The sequence below is a fragment of the Triplophysa dalaica genome, chromosome 1 (genome assembly GCF_015846415.1).
Source record: "Triplophysa dalaica isolate WHDGS20190420 chromosome 1, ASM1584641v1, whole genome shotgun sequence".
Taxonomy (NCBI): domain Eukaryota; kingdom Metazoa; phylum Chordata; class Actinopteri; order Cypriniformes; family Nemacheilidae; genus Triplophysa; species Triplophysa dalaica.
Genome location: NC_079542.1, coordinates 14,501,411 through 14,526,533, shown reverse-complemented (window position 1 = coordinate 14,526,533; position 25,123 = coordinate 14,501,411). Strand labels below are relative to the sequence as shown.

Genomic DNA, 25,123 nt, shown 5'->3' with positions numbered 1-25,123 from the left:
AAGTCAGCCATGTCGGACTCTAGGGGGCGCTACAGCGACGCCAAACGCGTTTGCGCACGTAACCCCTAAACCGTTTATATCAATGTAATAATTGGCTCAAAACTAAACAAAATGATATCTCCGGTTTCATTTCCGTTATGCAAACTTTCCCGCTAATTTGCATCTTATGCAAAACCAACTCTTGAGTACTAGTTAATTAATTATTTTTGTCTTTTATTACAAGAAAATGTCTTATAAAATGTAGGTAAATTAAGGCTACTACTGTATACGCTTGCTTAAAATATATGGTACCTGTTTGAAAACATTTAGATTTTTTCTTGAATACGGATAATTTGATAGAACTCTATTAGACATTAGATACCATCTTGAGGAGAATATTTGATTTTACCTTGACGGTTAGGGTAACATCAAAATTAGGGTTTGGATAACAACGTCTACTTCTTTGTTCATACAGGCGTAATAGTCTTTAATTCTACCAAGAAAACATGTATTGAATCCAGTGTACTTTGGCTTTTCGTATTGGTGCAAAGCAGATATCAACTATCTATTTCATTATAAACAAAAGGAAAAAGCTTCACACATTTTTGCATATAGCCCTATGCCACGGCACAAATACAATTTAGGATGTTATTCTTTTATATTCTATGTTATGTTTTTTTCTTTAGAACTAATATCCAATACATAAGTTAATTTGAGTATTTATCTCAAGAATATACAGAATATAATATAATGCTGTGTGTTAAATTAATACTGCACATTTGGAGTTTGGGGAAACGCAGTTTAGATCATTCTGTGTAATTTCTGTTACATGGTTGGTTTTGACAATAAAGTTTACTTTGACTTTTAATATATGAAGAGTTTGATTCCAAATTAAAGGACCCTGTCTTCGGCTGTTTTTGAGGCTTTGATTATGTTTTTTCGGTGTTTAATAATGGATGTTCATGTTTCTAATAAAAAACGACTTATATTTCGCATATTTAAAGTCTAATGTTCATTGCTGTCCCACTTCTAACAAAACGACTGGATTTCTTCCGATCTAAAGTCCCTCCTTCCGAAACGATCTGATTGGTAGAGGTCTTTCGCGATTGGTTTCCGCTTCTCAGGTCGGGACCCCTCTCTAACCGAACACTACTAGCCGCTTCTCTAAGGAAAACCTCACCCCTTTTTTTCCTGTGGGCGGAGGTTATGAAAAGCACGCATGGGGCCATCATGTAACCGGGATCTAGAGGGCTGTTGTCCGATCCAGCCGTTCTCTGTTGTCCTTAAAGAGCAAATTCTGTGAAAGACAATATCTCGATTGACACTGAACTTTGAGCTTTATAATTTGGCAGGTATTGTTTATGCTCTAACAGTAACACTAACTAAAGGTTGAAAAATGAGATTGCGGGGAACGTGCTCATTAAATAACTCTGTTTAAAATGGCCGTCTCTGGAATGGTCCTTCAATTGTTCAGGTCTTACCTCTCAGGTAGGTCATTTAAAGTATCCTGGAGAGGTGAGGTCTCTGAGTCCCAACTGAGTCCCAACATCTCGACACAGTGGTGCCTCAGGGGTCAGTGCTTGGTCCTTTGCCGTTTTCTGTATACATGACATCCTTAGGCTCTGTCATTCAGAAACATGGCTATTCCTATCATTGCTATGCACAACTCCAACTGTCTTTTCAGCCTTACAATCCGACTGTTTCTGCACACATTTTAGCATGCCTATCTGAGATCTCGCTCTGGATGAAGGACCAACACCTGCAGCTGAACCTTGCAATCCCGGCCGACACAAAGACTCATCACAATTTCTCCATTCAACTGGGCTCATCAACCATCAAATCTTCCAGAAAGGCCAGAAACCTTGGAGTGCTGATCGATGATTAGCGAAACTTCACAGATCAGGTTACCAGCACCAGCGTCCTGAAGATTCATCCTCTGCAATATCAGGAAAATTAGATTCTTCCTATTAGAGCATGCTACGCAAGTCGTAGTCCAGGCTTTTGTTCTGTCCAGACTGGACACTGCAATGCGCTACTGGCTGGACTTCCAGCTTGCACAACCAAACCTCTACAGATGTTCCAGAATGCAGCGGCAAGTGTGGTCTTCAATGAACCTACTGTAGTAGGCTATATGAGATCAGTCTTTATGATTGCAATTATGCATTGTTTACTCAATCTGGAAGTCGCTTTGGATAAGTGTCTGCTAAATGACTAAATGTAAAAATAAAAAACACGATTTTTGACTTTTGTCACAATGTTATCATGTTTTTTCTGTTTTTTATTGAATAAGTAAGCTGTAGTTTTTGAGATATCATGGCTTAAATAAAAACAAACCAACTGTAGTTTGATTGATATTCATTGGAATGCTCAATAAAAAAACATGATTATTGAGTTCTCTCATTTTGGAACTAAACTCATTCAGGCTAAAATGGGTTTCATAAAGCTTAGCTTTAGTTCACGCGATCCTACTAATTTGAACGAAGCTCAGCAAGTCAAGATAATAATGCTCGCATCCTCGCATGCTATTATTCAGCAGCCCTACAACTGGTCAAGTGTTGATCAAATCGATCCGCTATTGTAAAGAGAGCGATTGGTGCTCTTCTTCCACCTTCTGCAAAATGTGTGAAGAATTTAAACGTCAATGGGGGGAAGCTATCAAAGTTTATACCAATACCAAAGACTGTACAGGCTCTACCTCCTCATAAAACGGGAAAGAAGTCTGGATGTAGACATGAAGTAAAAAATGAAGAAAAAATAATAATGTTGGAAGTTAATGATGAAAATCCAACAAATGGAAAAGACTGTGACACATGACCTGTTGCTTCAATACGATCTCTCCCGGCAAGCAGCTTCAACCTCTTATTAAATTGTTTCATTAAACTGAAAGAAAAGTGAAAAATGAAAGCTACAAAAAATATAACTCTGCCTGTTTCTTTGTCATCAATAATCTGCTTATTGCCCAATCAGGCCTTCTCTACATCCATCATTGGCAGCCTCTCTTCATGCAGGCAATAACACACACGCACAAGCATCCCATTTTACCTTGACATTTTTGGAAACTGAAGGTCACTATACATTATTTGGATTTAGATAATAGATATTTTTGGCCAGTATAATTGTTTAAAATTGTTGTTTCTAGCTGTTATCCATTTATTGGGGAATGTTTCAATTCAAACTTTATTGACATTCATTTAAATCAATAATCTAACACAGATGTATGACAACAGATGGTATATTCATTTATTATTGTGGTCTATAATTTATTCAATTGATTAAATTCAACAAAAAAAATTATAATGTTCAATGAAGTGATTTAATATTGCATCATAGCATAGAATCAGTGGTTATACCTCACATCACGGTGGTTCAGGCGCTTTCTATTTTCCTGATATTGCATGTGGACAATATGAGGTGGAGCTGTATCACCCTGAAGTCGAATGAGTCTGTGAAAACAGAGAGTTTTCCTTTAACTATAAATGATTTAACTGTAAATCAAGAAATAAAAAAATATCCCTGTTTGTAGTGATCATCTCGGGATAAGTTTCACTTAATGTGAAATCTAGCCAAATGTTACTCAACAAACAGAGCCATATGTTGTGTTATTTAGATGTGTTGCATAATTTGACATTTGACATACAACATATATACGTTGAGTGCAGTAAAAAGTCCAAGGTCATTTGTAGCCTATGGGACCGTTTTCAAAGTTCTTGCCAGTTCAAAACATTTATAAATGTTGAAACACATGCACTCCTACTACCTTCATTTATGGATGGACATAGGTGTAGCCAAAAAATCTGCTGAATTTAAAGATACTGAAAACGTGAAATAAAAAAAACAATAAAGACCTAGAATGATGTGAAAACTAAATCTTCAACCAAGATTCGAACTTTCGACGACAACACGCCAGTCAAGAACACTAAACACTCTCCCACACATTCAAATAAGATACAAAATGTAATGCCTCAGCGATTCTATATCGTTATATAAGTGTTTTAGAGCAACTCGCACAAATGACCACTAGGTGTCACAGTGGAGACGAGTGTCGGAATGTTTCGAAACCTCGACACGATAGGGCACATTTGATTCAAATGTCTCACAGTTTCACAAAGCCCCACTACATGACATGATGACATTTTAAATTCATTATGTAGCCGACTCTGTGCTGGTTTGTATTGTCCACCTCCAGTTTTCCCTTTGTTTTGCTTCCAGTTGGCGCCTTGACCTGATCGTGACGTCGGCCGTATAGGGGTCTATATTTACTGGTTGATTGAATAACATTGGCTACAATGTTGTAACTGTTCTTCTTACCCAGTCTTTGTGCAGTTCCTTCACTGGTTTCTTCTGAAGTGAATGTGTGTAGAACGGCCAGGGATCTGACTCAAGTTTTATTTGCACATTCAATGTGCTGCTGTATTGTTTTGCAATTGCTTTTCAACTAAACTTACATCTCTGAATTTCCAGTCTGTAGGTCCTACTGAATATTTTGCAAATGGGCCAATATCTAAAATCCCAATGAAATTCAATGGTGTGCATTTGAGAACGCATTTGTGCTGCTGTGCATCAACAGCTCTCCATTGTAAGCCTGCTTTTCCAAAGCTGTGGAGTCACAAGTTGCAGATATTTCAGACCAAATACACATTTTTGTCACTTGATTGTTTTGTCGCCAAACGTTTCCTCATTTTTTTCAATGTTTTTTCAATGTATCTGACAATTTTCAAAATTTATGTGCACCTATGTGCAATCTAGGGTTCGTCTTTTCATTGTCTCAGCTCTAGTCAAGACACATTCAGTTTGATATTTCTCTGTCTACAACCATCATTTTGGCTCTACAGTTGCTTTACTATTGATGCCCAACCCAATGATAAGAATGTCATTTTATACAATAAAGTACGTTAACCTCAGTTATAATCACCTGAGGTGCTAAAACCTCTGGGTGTCATGGAGGGTGTGACCTGCAATGTGTCTGTCCTTTACAAGACATACGAGGCTTTGAGTGCTCTCCCGATCTTATTTACGATAACAGATCAGTGAGTTGGACACTGTAAAGAACTAAAGGAAAACAAGTGATCAATTAAATGACAGTGAATTTGAAAGCAAGAAAGCAGCTTTACAGAGTTACATGGTCTTTTGTGCATAAACGTGTTCAGTTAATAATTAAATCATATTATTGGGACTAATAGAGTTAAGATCAAAACTGCATGCTGGATAATTTTTGAAGTTTGTAATATGACGGAAAGACGAAAAGAATGCTTCCTGATTATTTCTTGTGCATCAGTCATACGTAAATCAAATATACTGTAGGTGCTGTAGTTTTATTAAAATGTACTTGGACATTTCTTACATCAATATCTTGTACAATTATTCATGTAATGACTCAAATGGAAGCGCACTATAATTCGATATACAACATATATTGGTTAGAAAATATATTCCTGTTCATTTTTACCTATTTAACAACAAAAAGAATAATTTCTATACAAAAGGTGTAAGCATCATTTACAATTTCGTTATCAGAAGCTTGTAATGGATTGGTCGTTTCTCCAAAAATGTTGTTTATAGGTTGACAGAACATAAAATCAAGGTGTATGCTGTTGCCTTTAATGGGCACTTAGATTTAAGTACATACAGTCTGCACAGCAATCTGTTTGAAGCAAAATGTTAAAAACCAAATTTTACAACAAATGACAGAATGTAAAAATGTAGGTCGATGTTTGTATATGTGGTGGGAGGGAATCTGATCTAGTTGCTTTTCCCATCCAAGTTTGTGGACAAAACAGGCACAATATGACAAAGTGATGCCTTCCATTGTCACTTCAGTTATGGTCTAAACCAGCCATGCACGTTTTGTTGCTCGCTTGTTGTCTGTTTGTCTTGTGCTGTGCAACCCCACCCATAGTGGAATCCTATCAGTCCAAAATCCAGCTTTACATTTACCAAATATATTTGAATAGGCTGTGATTGTATCATGAATCATTTCCACTTTAAGTTTGGACAGACAAGTCACAAACCCATGTCGCACCTGGTTTTAGGGTTCAGCAGGGAATGGTTGTGTCCACTACATGACCTCAGTTAATAACCATGATAGTCATCTTCATTTCGGCATATTTTCTGTTCTCTACAAAGTCAAATGGGGCAAAAAGTGAGTAATACAAAGCAACAACACAAAACCTACCATTTATCTTTCTTTTTTAAATATACAGAGATTAAAATAACCGGCCATATGTTGCCTTATCTTTCTATCAATTTATCGTTAACTCACTCATGTTTTTTTATATTGCACTGGAACCCGCGCATGAAAAACAGTACTGAAGGACAGTGAAAAGTCACTGTAGTCAGTAGTTTGTTCTCCCGCTTCTTTTTCCTCATTTCAAAAGTCCATGGAAATAGATCGCTGTCCCGGGTCCACCACGGTGGTGCTGTTGCTACGGGCGCTGCCATGGTTACGGATAGAGATGCTTCCACAGCCGCTTCCGATACTGCCTGCAGCCCCTCCCACGCTCCCACCCCTCACATAGATTTCACAGGGGATCTCCTCCATGACCCGATCCTCGATCACCTGCTCTGCGCAGTCGTGAGTCTGTTTGTATCCATAGCAACTCTTCTTGTAAGTGCCGGTGGTGCTGCTGTTGAAGGTCTTCATGGGTGGCGGCTTGGAGAAATCATTGTGGTAGGAGAGCTCCATTGAGGTGAGGGTGGTGCGGCTCTGCTTCACGCTGCCACCGGAGGGGGCTTGAGCTCCACAATGGTGCTCGTGGATGCACCGAGACATGGTAGAGGATCGCCGCAACTTATGGTAGCCATCCAGCTCGTCCGATAGCTCAGCCAGGTCTGACGAAAGCTCTTTCTCGCGAAGAGAGAAAAGCTCATAGTTTGGAGGGTCGAAGACCTCTTGGAATCCGCCTTTGTTAAAGACGGCGGGTCGACGGACCACTACTTTCTTACGGGGTTGCTTCATTTGCACAAAGATGGAGATGATGAGCAAGACAAGAACCACGCCAGCGGAGATGCCGATTACAGTGCCGTGTGTCTTAGTGATTTGGTGAAAAAGTCCCTTGGACTTTCTCTCTGAGGGAGAGATAAAAGACGAATGAGATTTCAAACATTTTAAACCATTAAAAAGTTAAAATCATACATCTGTAGCATGTTTTTCCAAAGAGATGAATATACAGAGCCACAGCCGGAGAAATGTTATTTTCTCGTGGTAAGAGAATAAATATGTGTGCACTAAAATGAACACAAAGCCAATTATTAGATAACATCTTTTTTTGCTTTGTCTTCACTACCTGCGGCAACAACAAACATTCATTTCATTTGAATCAGTCAAAGAATTTACTCGCTGAATCTGTCAAAGCAGTTACTGAATTTATTTAACTCATATAATGACTATTTACGAGACAACAGTTAAAAATAATGTATGTTTTGTTGTAATAAATGTTATTTTAATAAACACTGAAATAATTATCATTGAAATAACATCCCCATAAAGGATTCTTTATGATTTAGTTTTTGGGTATAACCTTTACTGACATCTAAAACCTCAAATACAGCCGCGTAAAAGATGAAGAAACCATTGTAAAGGTTCATTAATCATCATTTCTAGACGTATTGTGGTCCTTCCAGTCCAGTGTCTGTTAAATTTCAACAAAATCAAACCGAATGAGTGACATAAAGTCATCCAACAGCAATGTGAAAGACAGACAGCATGACACACACATGAAAACTGTGACAAAAATCCAGGATATCACATAAAAAAACATGTCCTTCACAGTGATGCCATAGAATATCCATTTTTGGTTCCACAAAGAACCATTCAGTCAAAGGTTCTTTAAAGAACCATGTCCTTCTTACTATTTATAATCTAAAGAACTTTTTTTCACCACAAAGTACCTTTTGTGCAACAGAAAGATTCTTCAGATGTTTAAGGTTCTTTATGGAATCAAAAGGTTCTTCTATGGCATTTTTTTAAGAGTGTACATGTGCGAATGCAAAGCATCTTTTACTCCAGTTTTCTTTTTCTGCGAATAAATGCAAATAGAAATGTTAGTTGTTCACAGAATTAAACAAATATGACCAGTTTACCTAAACACATGCCTATAAATTGTGAATTCAGACAAACTGAAAATAATTTTGTAACGGTCTTTTCATTTGATCTTCAGCTGTAAATGATGGTTCTTCAAGGTAACTTATTATAGGTAGGTTATTCTAACTTACCCTTGCAATGATTCTCATCCCAGGGGTACACACAGTTCTGAACTCCGTTACACACCAGTGAGTTATTGATGCACATGTTGCTGTGACAGAAGAAGGTGTTGCTTGAACACGGAGCTGAAACACACAACACAGAGAGGAACATCCTTTAAACAAGGAAACTTGCACCCAGATCTTCAATTTCATATCATAGCATCAGCAACTGTCTCCAGATAGGCGCGTGTCACGCCTGTGCCACAGGCTGTGTAGTTGGTGTGGAGCATAACTCTATAAATCAAGTCTAACAGCCATCACAAGCCCCATCTGGTCAGGTTGCCAAGAAGACCTCGTCCAAACGAATGCTTAGCATGCTAGTCAGTGCGAAGGCTAGTGAAAAATGGAAAGCGAGGAAGATAAGCTAGTAATTAAAGGTGAGTGCTGATCTATGGGGATGAATCCTTCAGGCTGATTCTGCAAACACTGACACTCCACTCTTCTCGCTGTCTGGAACGTAGGAGAACCTTTTGATTTCACTGATTTAAATGTGGATGATGTGCTGCAAGGACATAGAGGAAAAACAGAATGGTTTGTGAAAGTGATGTGACCAAAAGATAAGAATAGTTTAACATTCCGTGCATCACACTCTGTCATGAGCATTCACTGACCAATGAAAACGTGAGAGAAGCCTTTGCTGTACAGCACTTTAATATCAAAGTGATCTGACAAAATGGATCTGACAACCCATACACAAACACACACAGATCTATGCATCCATGTGTTTTTCTTAATCCAGCCAAATATTACTATTAAATGCTGTTCTTACATTTGCAGTGTTAAAGTCTGCGCGGGGAGTGAAAATTCTCAGCCAGTGTGGGACTAAATGCTTCTGATAGAATCTTGAAGAGGTTGTAACTTAATTTCCTGGCAACAGCTCCATGCTCCCACTAGTCTTTGCTCATTTCCAAAATGTTAGACGTTTTCTTGCCTTCCAACAATGGGCAGCGCTGCATTGATGACTGCCAAACTCACAGCACATCTACTGAAAGATTATCACTTATCAGAGGAGGTGTACGGAATGGGCTGATATGCCAAGTGCATTTGTTTCCTTGCTGGTATAGTGAGATGCATTCAAATTGACAATCCAGAGCTAGATGCATTGCTTCAGGTTTATATAGATTAATGTAATGTAAATCAGTCTCAAACACATACAAGTATGTGTATATTATGCAAGGCAAACTGATAATAGGGGGTAAATATAATTTATAGTATATATATGTTGTATAAACTGTGTATATATAATAGGGATGCACCGATATGTAGATTTTGGCCGATACCGATAACTGATCATTCTTTAACATTGGAACCTGATAACCGATATATGGCTGATATACAGTATCTAAATATAAAGGCAAAAAGTGGACAACTGCATTTATTTGAAAGCATTCACTGCAGAAAACAAGGTAACCATTAGTTATCTTTATCCCCTGAAAATCATGTACCAAGCCTACTTTACAAGAGTTAACAATTCTTTAACCTTCAAACTTTTCTCAATAAACAAATTATAAATGTTCTTCCAGAGCAACCCAGAAAATGTTCTTAATAGCCACAAGTCTAACTGGTCTCAAGACAGAAAGCATTCAGACAGCAGTCTGATCAAACAATATGCTTTTGTTCCTATAATTTACACATTCATAAATACTGTCTCTACATACTCTACCTACATCAACAATGTTTCGCTTATATCAGGAAACGAATGATCACAACACAAAGACAGTACTGTACTGTATTTTAACTGAGCCGCGTGCAGCTGAATAAGTTTAACCAGAGGAAATTATTTATGATTTCTCGGCTATAATATATTGGCCTAAATTTTATTATAGGCCGAAACCGATTACATTAAAAATGACCATTTATAGGCTGATACTGATATGGCCGATAATTTATCGTGCATCCCTAATATAAATATATATATGTATATGTAGTGGAGTAGACGGGGCGAGACCGTGGTTTGAGACCGGTGAGTAATTGTGAATAAGCGCCAGCTGTGCGCACATTGGGCTCGAATCACGTAGGAGATTGGGAGCATATAACAGAACGAGCGACCGAACCGTCCAAGAGTCTGTCACATAAAAAGATAGATTGGTCTAATTAAAATCTAAAAAGTAAGACTTAGTTAGTCCTAACTGATTGTTTGTAAGTGAGACTAGTTGTCAAGACACAGTCTTCTCTTAGCGGCTATGTTTATGCAACTGGCCCCTAATACTGACAACTTTCCTAATTTACATTATTTCCCCCCAATTTTTTTAAAAAGTAATAAGAAAAAAGAATCAAATCAGAAACAGTAAAACAAAGACAAACATGATACTAAAATTTCAGGAGTAACACAGCAAAAACTAGTAGTAGTTTCTTAATGAAATATACTGTTTCCAAAAGCTCAATAAGATGCTCGAGGCAAACCACAAAAATGCTAATATATGCTTATGGCGAGCTGTAAAACTATCGGAAAACCGCGATCCTAACCTTTATCTACATAAGAAAATCCCCCCTGGCTAGTCAGCGATTTATTTTCAGGATTTATTCAAATATTGATGTCGGAGATGCTGTGAGCCTGGTGACTGTAGTATATCCTTTGATTTAATACATGTCTCGCTTAAATATGAAATATGAGTAAACAGTGCTCATAAACATCTGTTTAAGCTGTAGTCACGTTTAAAATGAATAGATGCCTGGACCCGAAAACGGTATTCCTCACATCACCACTTAACAAGCTTATATCCTATGTCATCAGTCTCATCAGTCAAACACCGCTGAAGTATTGAAAAGAGTAGGAACAACCAATATTGTGTAGAGAAACAGACCATTGTACTTCATACTTAAGTACCAAGGCATAAGAAACTAGTCACTGCTCATGTGTTTTTAACTCTGTACAGAAAATGGGATGTGCATGATGACATGTCATGGGGCAGGGTGCTCATAATTCTGTCACATTACCCTGGCGCCTTTGAAAGTGAATGATGATTATTTTGCCACTTGTTTGTTCATGTGAAAAATAAATACTGACAGTAGTCAACCACCTTTAGCCAACCAGTATCAGCCCACGTCAACTTGCGACCAACCTGGACCAACATTAATTCCTCTGGTGATCTTTTCAACGTGCTTAGTTTTACCAATCCAAACACAACCCGACTGCTTCCACCTGTTTACGGTGCTACATGATATTATAATGAGAAATCATTTGCCCCTTCTGTGAGCAAGATTAGTATTCACATGGAGTTGACATTGAATGCTGTAATTAATTCCTCTGATTATTCTGCCATCTATTAAAACTATTACAGACAAGAGCAGGAATGCCTGTTTTCTTCATGGTAATTTTCATCAATTTGCAGACAACCTTTAAACTGTCCTCAAAAGAAAAACAGGGAAAGAAAATGTGATACATTGCTCATATCCAAATGTCTAATTTGCTTAGTAACAAAGTCTAATTTATTTTTTTGACTCATTTCTGCAGAACCAAATAAATTTCAAATTTATGTCAAGACTAATCCATTAGCATGGAAAATGTGCAACACTATAACCAGCGTAAATTGTTCTTGAGTTATTTGTAGTGGTGGGCATAGATTAATTTTTTTAATCTAGATTAATTCCAAGATTAATCTAGATTAATTCCAAGATTAATCTAGATTAATTCCAAGATTAATCTAGATTAATCTAGATTAAAATGGCTCATTTGAATACTGCCGAAGGCTTTCAGAATATGTGTGCTACCCAAATAATGACTAAAAGTAAGTCTTTGAGAACGGGTTTCTCAAGCCAGGTGGCGCATTAGACCAGGGGCTCATCTCCTGTTTCCAAAATGCATCACAAACTGCTTGAGAAAGCTGTTCTACTATGATAATTTGTGATGAAAATTAAATTATGTTCAATAAGATGTACTAGTGTTACTTCCGCAATAGCTAAGGGATGATTTGCGTTTAGGTGGTACTTGAGACTGGAAGAGCTCCTACAGTACATTTACATTTAGTCATTTAGCAGACGCTTTTATCCAAAGCGACTTACAAAGAGTGAGGGAGCAACAAGCGATATGTCATACAGGAGCCATAATACATTAGATCTCAATACAAAGTTACTGGTTTCAACTAAAGCTAGACCACTACCTGTTGAGAGAAAGTGTTTTTATTAAACCGATTCCACATTGCACAAGGTGCAAACAACCTTAGTCTTGTCGATGTTTCTATTGGGAAGCTTTTTAAAAATTAATATTCCCTGAAGCAAACCCGGCGGCATCATAGCTGCATCAATGTTAGCCCGTCACGTTTGATGCGGTAATTTCACAGTAACGTTATGTTGTGTTCAGACCAAACGCGAATGGCGTGTCAAGCGCGAGTGATTTATATGTTAATGCAAAGAGCCAATAGACCTACTTGCTGCGCGATTTGCGCGAATGAAGCCCTGCTTATGAGATGATGAGGCGGCTTCTGCTTCCGCGAATGACGCGAATCACGCGAGTTAAAAAATCTTGTTCTCGCCCCGTACAGTGCAGTTAAGCTGGTATACATCCGCGCTAAAATATCAAGGTGAAAGTCATCATAGCTTGCGTAGTATAGACCCAGCTAGGGTGACCACCCGTCCCGCGTAGCGCGTGCGCGCACAGCGTTTGAAGCCCAATTCATGCGTCCCGCAAATTGAGACCGTGTCACGCATAATCAATACTTGCTCAAAAAAAAGTTTGTCGCTCTATATCCTCGAGCCCCAGGCAGCCAAACGAACATTACTTGACAGTTCAGCACGCTACTGTTGCCACACCCACCCCTCAGATGAACTGCTGACTAGGTTGTTCCGTTGTTGTTGTCATGACAGCGCGCACACGTGCACACACTAAGAAGGAACTTTTAGATGCGCGCTCCAATTTGAAAAATGGAGAAAGAGAGTCTGAGTCAGGGGCGATTCTAGGTTTTCAATATTAGGGGGGGCTCAGCCTCCAATGAGGATATATATATAGAGAGAAAGCCACACTCTAATCACCACATATTGTATACGTTACTAAAATAAATAAGAAAGAATGTGCAGAAAAGCATAAATACAAGTTATTGTTATTCAAATGAATATCACATTAATCGGTCAATCTGCAACATTTATATTTCAAAGTGACAACAACAGTCACAAATCCATAAAATAAAATGTCACAATCAACTGCTGAATCATTATTTAGTAAAAATAACTTAATATGTTTCCCTACCATTCATTCTGTTTAACATTAGCGCTGTCACTCTCTCTGCATGACTGCGTGTTCATCTATTACCTCCACAATATGTTTTCAATTAATGATAAAAATACTGAAGCGTCTGAAAAACGATATAGAGCTTCTGTACACTTTTATTTCCTCAGAACACATAACAATAAATGACACTGCCGCACCGGGCTGAACTACAGTAACTCTTATCTGCCGGTCCTCTTCACAGAGCTGTCAAAACTACCGTCGACTCTCTATAACTATAGCACATCATCATTAATGACACTTTCTGTGAGATACAATATCATCTTGATCGTGGAAGTATGCCGTGTTTGGTGCTTTCATTTGGCTTGAGGTAATGTTAACAAGTAGTTAACGAGGGGTGAACGCACATAAAACTTTTAAACAGTGAATGGGAAAGGGTCTTGTATCGCTTCCACATCATATTAAGATGCATTTATAACAAAGAATGGCAAAAATGCAGATGTCATGTTAATGAACACACCTTATAAAGTTACTCTGCTAATGACGTTAACTCCAATGTGCTGACGTGTGTGAACTGAAGAATGCGCTAAATAACGCAGCCTAACGCCGTTTTCATAATAAGAGTTTTAAAGGGGGCAATAAAGCGATCTCGAATTCTTGTGCAGATTACATTACACACAATATTTTAGAGGGGACTGAGCTAGAACTTTAGGGGGGCTTTAGCTCGCCTAAAAAGGGCCTAGCAACGCCACTGGTCTGAGCCATTAATTAAAAAGAGAAGGTGTGGGTAAAAGAAAGACTGGGGAAATTAAATAGCTAAAGTAAATCGTAAGTGGAAGTGCATTTGTCAATTCATTGAATGTTCAAAATATTGTGAATCTTTATTTTAAAAAAATATACATTGGCTGGCCTATTCATGAGCATACATCACCAATTACACATGTTTAGGGGAAAAGGGCATTATTAATATACCATGTAAGGTGGTATGTGCTAGAAATGGGTAAACCACTATCTGTGAGTCTGTCTGGGGAGTGGGGGCACCGCCGTGCCAGCCAGTGTCCCAAATTGTCCCTCAGAAACATACCCCTTGTCCCCCCTTGGGCTTATTAGCAGGTGGTCACCCTAGACCCAGCTCCCAACCCAACTTTGAGAATAGATTAACGGCGACATTTTTTTTAACGCGCGATAATAGTCTCACTGCGCCGTTAACGGCCCACCACTAGTTATTTGATTTCCTGTTGCAAAGGTTTGGGGAGTAATTGGCTTTTTGATGTCTTTGGTTTCTATAAAGATTACTTTAATTAACTTCACATTTTTTTCACAGGTTGTTTGACTCAGTCACGGATTACAATTTACTTCATCCTGTAATTCAACCCCTTATTCTGATATTTCAAGCAACGTTTGTGATAAATTTACAAGCTGGAAAAAAGATGAAAAGATTTGTGTATTACACACAAACAGCACACATTGGATTAAAAGGCGAAGGAATGCATGCTTTAAACAGGCTGTGTTTTTATTAAAGTAAAAGTTACAATTGAATTGAGATATTAAGTATATTAAGATGTCATTATAACTTCAAAGAATCTCAATAATATCTGGTAATTTATAATCTGAGAAATTCTCTCGCACATTTTCTTCACACTGTGGTGGACTACTACTTGCTACCCTGGAAAGCCGGACTCTGCCTGCAGCACATTACAAAATGAAATATAAATGATGTTTCTACCCAGCCTGCTTGCTTTAGCTCTTTTGCAAGCTGACGTGGCACAGCCTCCTCTAAAGGTCACATCTATACATATAACTTTCTTGCACCATAAAAGCGGAGAACTCACTGCTTCTTAATACAATTTGTCCAAACTGGCACGTACTGTGTTTTTTTACACTATTTTCTTATGTGTATATTTTATGGGCTGCACGATCATGGGAAAAATGATAATCATGATTATTTGAAAATGTTTAATCACTATTAATAATCACAATTATTATGTCAGTTCAGATCTTTGGATTTTAATTTCACTTCAGCGTGTTTATAAGGCCTATACTTTGCAGCCAATGAATATTTTATAATCTACTGCCATTGAACTTCTATAACACCGTATTTCAAAGCACGCAATCAATCATCTAAACACTCCACCTCAAAAATTTACATTTTGTGACAACAAGAATGAAACCATTGTTCATTTTTTTTATTTTATAAATCATTACTATTGGTCACCCTTAATGTTTGTCTTTGGGTATGGCAAAAAACGTATTAAATTCCCAGTGAAATAAAAAATGACGGTGCCAATTTTTTATGGAATATTAGAGCATTTATTGTAAATAGTTTATCAATGTGGGTGATTTTCTTTTTAAAATTAGTGTGCCCTCAAAATCTGGAAATCTGAAAATGTACTTCCGTCCTGTAATGACTATCCATCATAAATGACATATTTTAGACGGCTTGGGCGGAGCATCCCTTAACTACCCTTCAATTGTCAGTCATCTGCCAGTTTATACCACCAATCAAATCGCAGAGCAAGACAAATGCACAGAAAAATGCAGGGCAGTGAAAAAATGTGTGTAAAGTGGCAGTTTAAAAGATACAAGCTTTGTGATGATTTTCTGACCTTATCTGGAATTCTTTCTTGCTTTTAAAACTTTAATATCAACACAAATATGCTCAGTTATTTATGGGAAGACTAAATTGTTATCATGATTAAAATGTGATTAATCGTTCAGTCCTAGCATTTCTGAATTGTATGGTACTTTTGTTTGTTGTCTCGGTTTTGTTAACAGTTTTTCACCTTCATCTGGTCATGACTTTACTGTTAAAATGTCTATACTCACGATCCACAAATGATGTGAAGAGCATTCGGAAACGGCTGAGTCTGCTGCTCTCATCAGCCCACATGCGGACAACACCTACGCCGGTATCCAGCATCACGTCATTGGCCACAGTGCTGCAAAACTTGGCTTTCAGGTTCTCGATGGCGCTGCTGCCGTCGTAGACTGCCACAAAGTTCTTCTTGCACTCGTTTGAGTGCTCCATCTGGTACTCCAGGAAGCGCAAATATATCTGCAGGATAAGCCAAGCTTTAAACAAATGCATCAGCTTGATTCTCAATATGCTGACCCAAACACTACAAGGAATAATTTAGAGTATAACAATAAATACTGCTCCATATTGGTCTGACAACTCGGGCCAGTGTGCAAATTAATTAAATAAATAAAAATTTTGCCTTAGCAAATTTGCTCGAAAAAAGATTTTTAATTTGGCCATAAAACTGCATTTAGTATAATTGTTGTGACCTGTCTACCACATAAAATATGCTATGACAGCTCCAGGACTCCCTATGACACTACATATGAAAAACATAAAGACAATATATGGATATATACAATAGTGGCCAAAAGTGATGTCCAACTTTACAATTTTTTTATTATTTACTTGTTTTTATTGCATGTGTGAGTGACAAACAGAGTTGCTGGGTCACAGTCCCACAGGATTAATTCAGTGGTATTTGTATGCATTTAAATTCCCCAAAAATAAAGCCATGAGATTTCCTGACAACAAAAGAGTCACTCCTCAAAGCTCTAATAACATATCTTTATGCTTCGTAAACACATCCTCTGGTCTTTTGCAAAGTTCTTTAGGGATGTGTTTTTAGCCCGCCAAGTGTTCTGGCAGGTGAGCGCGTAATCCCTTGGCCATTTTAACGCCCCTTTCCTTCCGTAGTCTTATTCCTAGAACTGCTGATTCTGCTCTATTTCCATTTCTGCATCATTGGCCTAATACTTGCTGCTGCTGCATTGCTAATTCGAGCTCTCCTTGAAAAGTTTCCTCAGCAGAAAGAGCGTTGAGGTCCGGTGGCCTCCTGTGGTCATGTCAGGTCCTGGTTTAAAGATGCTCATATATCTGCCCATGGCAGAAGAGCAGGCTCATCCCGTTTGATGAACTGTGGGAGTAAAAAAGGTGAGAAGAAAGTCACCTTGGATTTAGGAGGCGCACGTATGGTCCAGATGCAGTCCAGTGCATCTCCATTTTTGATCTTATCCTCCTCTTCTACCTGACTGGAGCGGATGGTCCCGTCTGTGCCACTGATCTCAAACTGGCAATCTGCCAGACGAAAAGGTTGGAAGCAAGAAATTATAGAGGAGATAGAATTCAAAAAAAGAGAAGAAAGACCACAACCGAAATATAGGAAGGGGGAGCATAGAGTGCAACTGGAGGCAAATAAGAGTTGGTGAGATTATGAAAAATGGAGAAATGGAAAGTCTGACAAGAGACAAAGGCAGATAGGTAGCATGTGGCCAACAGATAGGAGGATTGGAGAATGTCAGTAAAAGATAGCCTGCAGTCTGCCGCAGAGAAAAGAATGCACTTCAGATGGAATTGAAGTGGGGGGTGAAATATTGAGGGCCTTACCTGGAATTGGATTTAGCAATCCACCGACGTGCAAATGAAAATCTGGGTCTGAAATGATAAGACAGATATCGCATTACCCAGACAGCACGCGGTGGGAATTCCATACCTTCTGACGAGTAATAATATACAGTTTAGAAGAGCCGTGGGCACTGAAGCACAGAGATCGGCCTTTTGATCTAACAGGCAGCATTTAGTGTTTGACTTATTTGACCATGTAAACACAGAAAGAACATTTTCTTAAAAATTCAGCGTTTGAGGAGGACTGAAAATAATTACATTTTAAATATATACATACAATTGCAAAGATTACCTGCTATAAAAGTGTATTTAGCTCGGAAACCTAATCCTTCAAGCTCCTCGTCGCTGATGAATTTGATCCACATAAAGCGCCCCGTGGAGGTGACCACGCCTGGACCCTTTGGCCCACACAGGCGATCGATTAGAGGGGAGAACCCGAAGGGACCATCCCTTATCTCTATGTGGTCAAAGCGGCACTCGAAAGAAGGCTCAATATAGTACGTTTTGTCAAAGGCCAGCTGAATTCTCTGGCGAGGGAGAGCTGCAGGAGAAAGGCAATGGAGAATATTTTTCTTTATTTGATGAAAGAGTAAATGTTAGCTGATATCTATTGCAATTATACAATCTTCCTCCTACATACCACATCAAAAAATCAAGATGAACAACACAGATGTCGGATCCACATTATGCTCAGACATAAGGACAGTTTAATGCAATTTATTGGTTTAATGCATATCTTTTATTGTATTTAATAGACCATTGTACTGCTTTTTATTTTGATTTATGACAAGACAAATGCAGAGACAGGCAGATAATAATCCAAAACAAATGCGGAAACATGCAGCACTTTCTTCTAGCTAAACTTATACGCAGATTCAGATTCAGGTCACCTTGCTTGTGGCACAGCAACCTTAATCATATCAGTCTGTGAAACCAATATTTGATGTCACTCTTGATTTACGTTTGCTCAACGAAATCGTACGCTGTATTTCCTGCAGCTTGCATTAAAACCACACACTCTGCACATTCTACAATCATTTATCAAGAAAAAATATTTATTTAGTTCCTAATATAAAGGCACATGAAGATGCGCAGTTTGTTATTGCTGTCAAGTTGTTGTTTATGTTACAATGGAAAATTATGAAACATTTTCTACTAAAATGTATATTTCTATCACTTCCAATCCAGTCCCCAACATGTACAAAATAAAACAAATTAATAAAAAAAAATGCTACTTGCACTAATTTTAAAATTACGTTTCATTTTTTTTAAAGATGGTTCTAAAAATAACATTTATTTGTTAGATAGTGTTTGAATACTATCACAACATGTTTTGACCACAGATGGCGCTCTTGTACTGCTTGAGATGTTGTTATGAACAAAATTGTTTTATTCAGACTAAATAGTGTATACTGAGACGCATTAGCCGATGATGATTGTTAAGTAAATGAGGAGTTATCTGTTGCATCTACCTTTTTGAAAACTAAAACCATAGTGAGAAAAAGAGAGGAGGATAGTAGAAGAGACTTTAGTACCTAGAAGCAAAATGTGACACTCCTATGTTAGTCAGAATTGTTTACTTGAGGCAGACATCAGTCATGCTGTTATACATTTTTCTTGACACACTGACAGCTGAAAAATATAATCTCCATTTACAAATTTGACTTCTTTATAATTTCAGGTAAATTACCTTCCAGGATGTACACACACTCCTTGTTGGGTGGATAGGAGTTGGGGTAGTTGGGAGATGTAAATAGGCCTCCATTGATATTCCGCGTCCACAGGCCGCACTGCTCAGCCTTAGTGGGAGTTTCTCCCTCATTCTGGGTCTCTGTGAACGGGCATGTGAATAAAGTAGACAGAAATAATGCAGAGGAAATTTGCCATTTGTATGAATTAAACTACAATGCTTGTGAAGCAAACTACAATAAAGCTTAGATTTACTATTAGTGATGTGTGTGAGAATCGGGTAGTTTTTTTGCAGATGTAAATTTTGCACTATCATAAACAGTTGCTTATCTAATGTCAATTACAATATTTATTTTAGTTAGGTTTTATACATATTCATTTTAAATCTATACACTATAAGGAAGCGTATATTTTGCCTGTTTTATCTTTATTGGCCAGTTACCCTCAAATTTCGGAGAAACTGAGAACTGGCTACATAATTCCAAGTATAGAAGGGAACCCTCTGCAAGCTCTGTGTGGATGTGTACAGAATATCACAGATCTGAGTTTAGTGTGAAAATGTGAATCATACCTCTGATTTTCTGGGCCAGGGCAAATCCCTCTTCTATTACAATGAGAAGAACCCAAGCTGGAAAAACATGCAAGCAAGCGGCATGACAAAATATAAAGTGACAAAAATACAATTTCATCCACATACTGTATGTTACCAGACATCAGAGATGCATGTGTTCAGAATGCTGTTGGGCTGAAAGGAGAAACTAAAAGACAGCATAAAATAAATCTAATCTAGCCTTGTCTTTGGGTCTGAAAATGACTGCACTACTCCAGCACCGATTCAATGCGTGGAAGCAAAGGCCAGCATAGAAACACAAGGATATTGATCACCTCAACTCATCCATCCCTGCACCAGCTCAGAAATAAATATAATAGACGGATCGATAGTTTTAAGATCTCTGTCATGTCATAACACGTCTTTCACTTGACATAAGGCCATATGTCAAAGACTCCTGCATCTAAATTTGTGACAAGCTGACTTAATAGGCTGACAAAATAGCAGTCACAGCCACAATGTTGATTTAATTGAGGGAAAATAAAACTAAATAAATAAACTGATAAAACCGGCTAGAGGTACCATTAACATGATACACTAGACCAGTGGTTCTCAATTCTGGCCCGCGAGATCCATTTTCCTACTGAGTTAAGGCCCAACTCTGATAAAACACCTGAACAAGCTAATAGACGCGTTCAATTTAATGCAGCGCTGCGCAAATCTATCAGGTTATGACACTTAAGTACCGCGATAGCGATTAAATTCAGATTGCTCGGTACGCATTTGAATCGCTCTCGCGGTACTTTAATGCGATTTGACAAACAATCTGCGCAGCACAACATTAAGTTTAACGCGTCTGTTCCTGAAGTCTCTGATTAGCCTCTTCAGGTGTTTTATCAGAATTGGGGAAAATGGATCTCGCGGGCCAGAGTTGACAACCACTGCACTAGACCAACATATTTATAATTTAATAGATGGATCAAGTTGTTAGTGTTGTAAATTGTGGGAAAAATATTTTTCCGCCATGTAACAGTTCATTAGCCTAACTAGGCATTTTACGGTTGCCAAGCAACACAGCGCAGCGCATTAATAGTGTGCGATTTCTCTGCATTTTGTCTCTCGACACGGCTCATCTCCTCAGAATATGTTATGTGAGACGATTTAAGAGGCAACTGAATTCGTATTGAAAATCCCATCATATCCTACACTTGGTAAATTCAATTATAATCTCGTGTACTGTTATCGCTTCCTGTTCTATGACATTATAAAAATAGCCGATATGGGTAAAATAATATTAAAAAGGTCTGTTTTATCAATAAATGTAAGAAGTAATTCAATAATCCCATGAAGCACACAAACCTGGGAAAATGCAAACATACAAATAAGTGTTTAGTGTAAATAAGTTTTGAATGGCAAATAAAGAACAGCCGATATAGGGTCTGTCCGCATGGGTTATTTCAGTTTGCTGTGTGGTTAATTGAACAGACATCTGGGATGTGTCCCACGGGACGGAGCGCTGACATATATTACATTAGTCTATAAATACAGCAAATCAGATCTGAGGAAAGTACTGTAAATTGACTAAATAGATTTATCGGCTAATTTTGATTGCGTAGGCAAACTGTATGATGGATGGAACTAAACGTGGCGCTAAATATATCCAATTATTTAGACCATGCTTCCTTCACATGGTAAAACATTAAGATCCAATTTGATTGCAATGTTGACTTTGACAGCCCTTTGTATTGCCTTCTTGTAATTAAATAAATGCATTTGGATTAATTGACAAAGACGAAGAAATGCCTTTGCTAAAACTCAAGGCAGTAGACGATACAATCTCAATGCAGGATAATTTATATGTGCTAAAATTAGTATGAATTATTAAACATGATAAGTAATAGTACAGAAAAGAGCATTTAAAGAGCATTTATGAGCATACAAGCAGGTTTCTAATTTAGATGGGAGAAATTTGGCATTGATCATTTTACATATCTATCTAGAATATGAGACTCATTTTGTAGAGTGATCACCCTGCCTTATTTCGGAAACATGTGATCAGACCTCACTTCACAGTGTTACAACTGTTAATATAAAAAACTATTAGAAATATAACGAACATTTAATCTACGTGCTGTAATTATATCTGTGACCAGTTTGCAACATTGTTACCGCTATGGTAATTAATTGTGTTAGTTTGAAATGTACACTGGTTCATTGTGAAGCCCTCTGCCCCTTTCACCCATCAGTCTACTGACTTTGCTATCGCCAATCCTTCATTATTTCCAATTAACACCGACTTAAACCTCTTATGACATGTTTCCATCAGTGTAGAGAGAGCCACGAGCTGCGCGTGCTCCAGATGTGGAGCTGTCACTTCAGCACTCGCATCATGCTGCTCCTGAAAATGCCACGCGCTCACGCGGCGAAATTGCATGAGACGCTGCCGGAATCTAAGGCAACTCGCTTTTGTTTGACCGCATTCCATATGACCATCAAATTAATAGAAAGCCAATGATTACATTTACAGAAAGGCAAATGGATAATAAATAGATTTTCAAGATCTCCAAAAAACGTTGTATAATAAACAAAACACACCTGTAGGTGGCGAGGCAATTTATGATTAGCTCTGTGAAATTACTACTTGTTATCAGACATTTTTTACATATTTATATGTAAAACTGTGTTTTTTCGATGCTTTGTTATAGCAACAACCGTGCTAGACTAAGACTGTATTCTAAATACAAAAAAACATGTTTTTTCAAACTCACCTCTGTGCATTTCCTCTTGCTGTTATGACCAATTCGTCCGCCTTCGTGAGCTCTGTATGAGCGTGCTTTATCTCTCCATCATACCATCCAATACATCGAGACTTAAAAATCCCAACTTTTGGTCGACCTCTTTAATCCCATCCCTCAAGCAAAGAAAACACTGTATTCCACGGTGAACGCGCTCCTCAAGACGGCGCGAGATGTTGTAAATTTATGTAAGAATGCAAGATTTTAATCCTGTTGAGAAATATGCTTTGTATATCCACATGCAGTGTATTGCCATTAAGTACGCGGCGCCAGTGTAGTAAGCAGGAGTCCGTAGAGAGACGTGTGTCTGTGGGAGTCTCGAGCTGAACTGAGAGGATCGATCTTAAACGAGCCTCAGTTGAGCTTCGGGCGCTGTTCGCTTGAATGAGGAGCATCTACGCATGCGCACTGGCACGAGCGCACGTCTCTAAACTGGAGGTGAAGACAGAGCTCGGTCAGGTTAAGGTGACGGTATTCGCCACGGTCGCGGGATCCGGATAAGACACAATAATTGATTGATTTTGAACTGAGTAATGAACTGTAATGCGGTTTTCTTTTGTGATTAAGATGATTTACGGCTACGGATAGCTCTTAGTGACAACTTTACTTAAATCATCTGTTGATTAACTGCTCATTTCTCATACAGGGCTTTGAGAGGTTTTTCTGAGGTACAAGACGTGAATAAATCAAGATGCCTCGCCTGACTCATGGTTTTGCAGATGTATCTGAACTGTTATTGAATTTCAAAGCAACCATTTTAACCCAAACAAAATGTTTTATTTTTATTACAACATTCCAGAGAAAACCAAACTACATCTAATGACAAACAACCCAAAACATGTTGAGTGATTAATGAATAATTAAAACGGCACAAATATGCACATGAACAGATACAATTTGTGCAGCCATCTGCAGTAATTACATGCTTTTACAAACACAGGTCAAGTATGCAGCTGCATTGTTTTTGGTAGTTTGGAAATCAAATTAACCTTTGAATGTGAAGTTCATGTGCATGTACTTTACCATTACACCATGTACATATAAAGAGATTTGAAAAATAAATAAACACAATGATCAGAACTTCTGTCAGACATATACAGCTTGAAAACAAAACCCCTCAAAATAAAAATAAAAAATCAGTAGCACATACAGTAATTAAGTTAGGTGTATACATAATAAATAAAAACAAATGCATCAGTTATTATCATAAAAAACCCACAGTTTAAGTATTGCAAAGACAACCTTCTAGGAATGATTCAGAAAACGTGACACAGGGTTAAATTATTAAAATGTAAACACAGAAGATAGTGTATGCTGAAACAGAGCAACCCACCTTGTGTTGAGTATGAGCAGTGGACATTAATGGATTATGGACGGAGACTTGACATGCTTTAGAATTTGATACTGCTCTGATATCGAATTACATGTTTATATATGTGCAAACAGACAACCGCTTTGAATTGTCTAGGGGAGTTGTTGATACTAACGGTTGACAGTTATTGTGGCAGACTGAAGCCATTTTTACCTTTTTTGGTTGAATACAGCCAAATGGTTAAAAAAATCAAAGGCCAACTTTGTTTACAGGCAGAGAAGGGTTGTGCTCTATGTAGCTAAATGTGTCAATTTACGAAACATTGTACACAGGTTTGGTGAAGTGAAAGCGCTTTCATTCACAGTTGCATCCATACACTATGTACAAATATAATTAAATCCTTCAAAATGCACCAAGTGTATCTCCAAAGGGATGAAATGAGAAGAGAAAATTAAAGGTTCTATCTCTGCCCACTTGACATTTAGCAATGTTCCTTTAATAACACAGAAAATAACACACTTGCTTACAGAAACAACATGATTATGCCGAAACAAAATACAAAAAAGTGGCACTGAAAGGTACAAACACTTCTTGTCAATGTGCAAACATCCTTATGTGTTGACAGAAACAAAGCTCTTCAACACATCCACAGAAGAACATTACTACAATTTACCATCTACAATCTACTAGAAACTACGTATTTCTCTCAAGACGGAGTCCTCTGATTGCAGACATTTTTTGATGCGTAAAATTGCTCCAGTGTAGGAAAATAAAAATAAATGATTCAATAAAACATTCAATGAAATTAATTGAGAGCTGATGTTTTCAGTGTTTACCCATGATGCTGTCTATTTCCTCACATGGCATCAAAATGGAAGCGATGCGCTTCTTGTCTCTTCTCCCGATCATCTGCTTTCTGCAAAACAAACAATCAGAGTTTGCTACAGCCTCTGTAACTTTACTATCCTGACAG

General features: G+C 38.0%; 2 protein-coding genes across 2 annotated transcripts in view; both read right to left on the bottom strand.

Moving 5' to 3' along the window:
• Positions 1–5,272: 5,272 nt before the first annotated feature.
• Positions 5,273–23,165, bottom strand: LOC130426537 (neuropilin and tolloid-like protein 2). The gene is made up of 9 exons (XM_056753377.1): positions 22,812–23,165; positions 20,065–20,121; positions 19,495–19,635; positions 18,097–18,345; positions 17,787–17,834; positions 17,350–17,477; positions 16,208–16,436; positions 8,191–8,304; positions 5,273–7,044 (listed from the first exon to the last, which is right to left on the bottom strand). Exons 1-9 carry the CDS (start codon positions 22,819–22,821, stop codon positions 6,347–6,349), a joined length of 1,674 nt encoding a protein of 557 aa, XP_056609355.1. The 5' UTR covers positions 22,822–23,165; the 3' UTR covers positions 5,273–6,346.
• A 340-nt stretch (positions 23,166–23,505) lies between these two features.
• itfg1 (integrin alpha FG-GAP repeat containing 1) overlaps positions 23,506–25,123 on the bottom strand; it is a 116,288-nt gene continuing 114,670 nt past the window's right edge. The window contains exon 18 of the mRNA XM_056756821.1: positions 23,506–25,066. Within this exon, the coding sequence (XP_056612799.1) occupies positions 25,007–25,066 (60 nt within the window). The 3' untranslated portion in view covers positions 23,506–25,006. The remainder of the gene's footprint in view (positions 25,067–25,123) is intronic.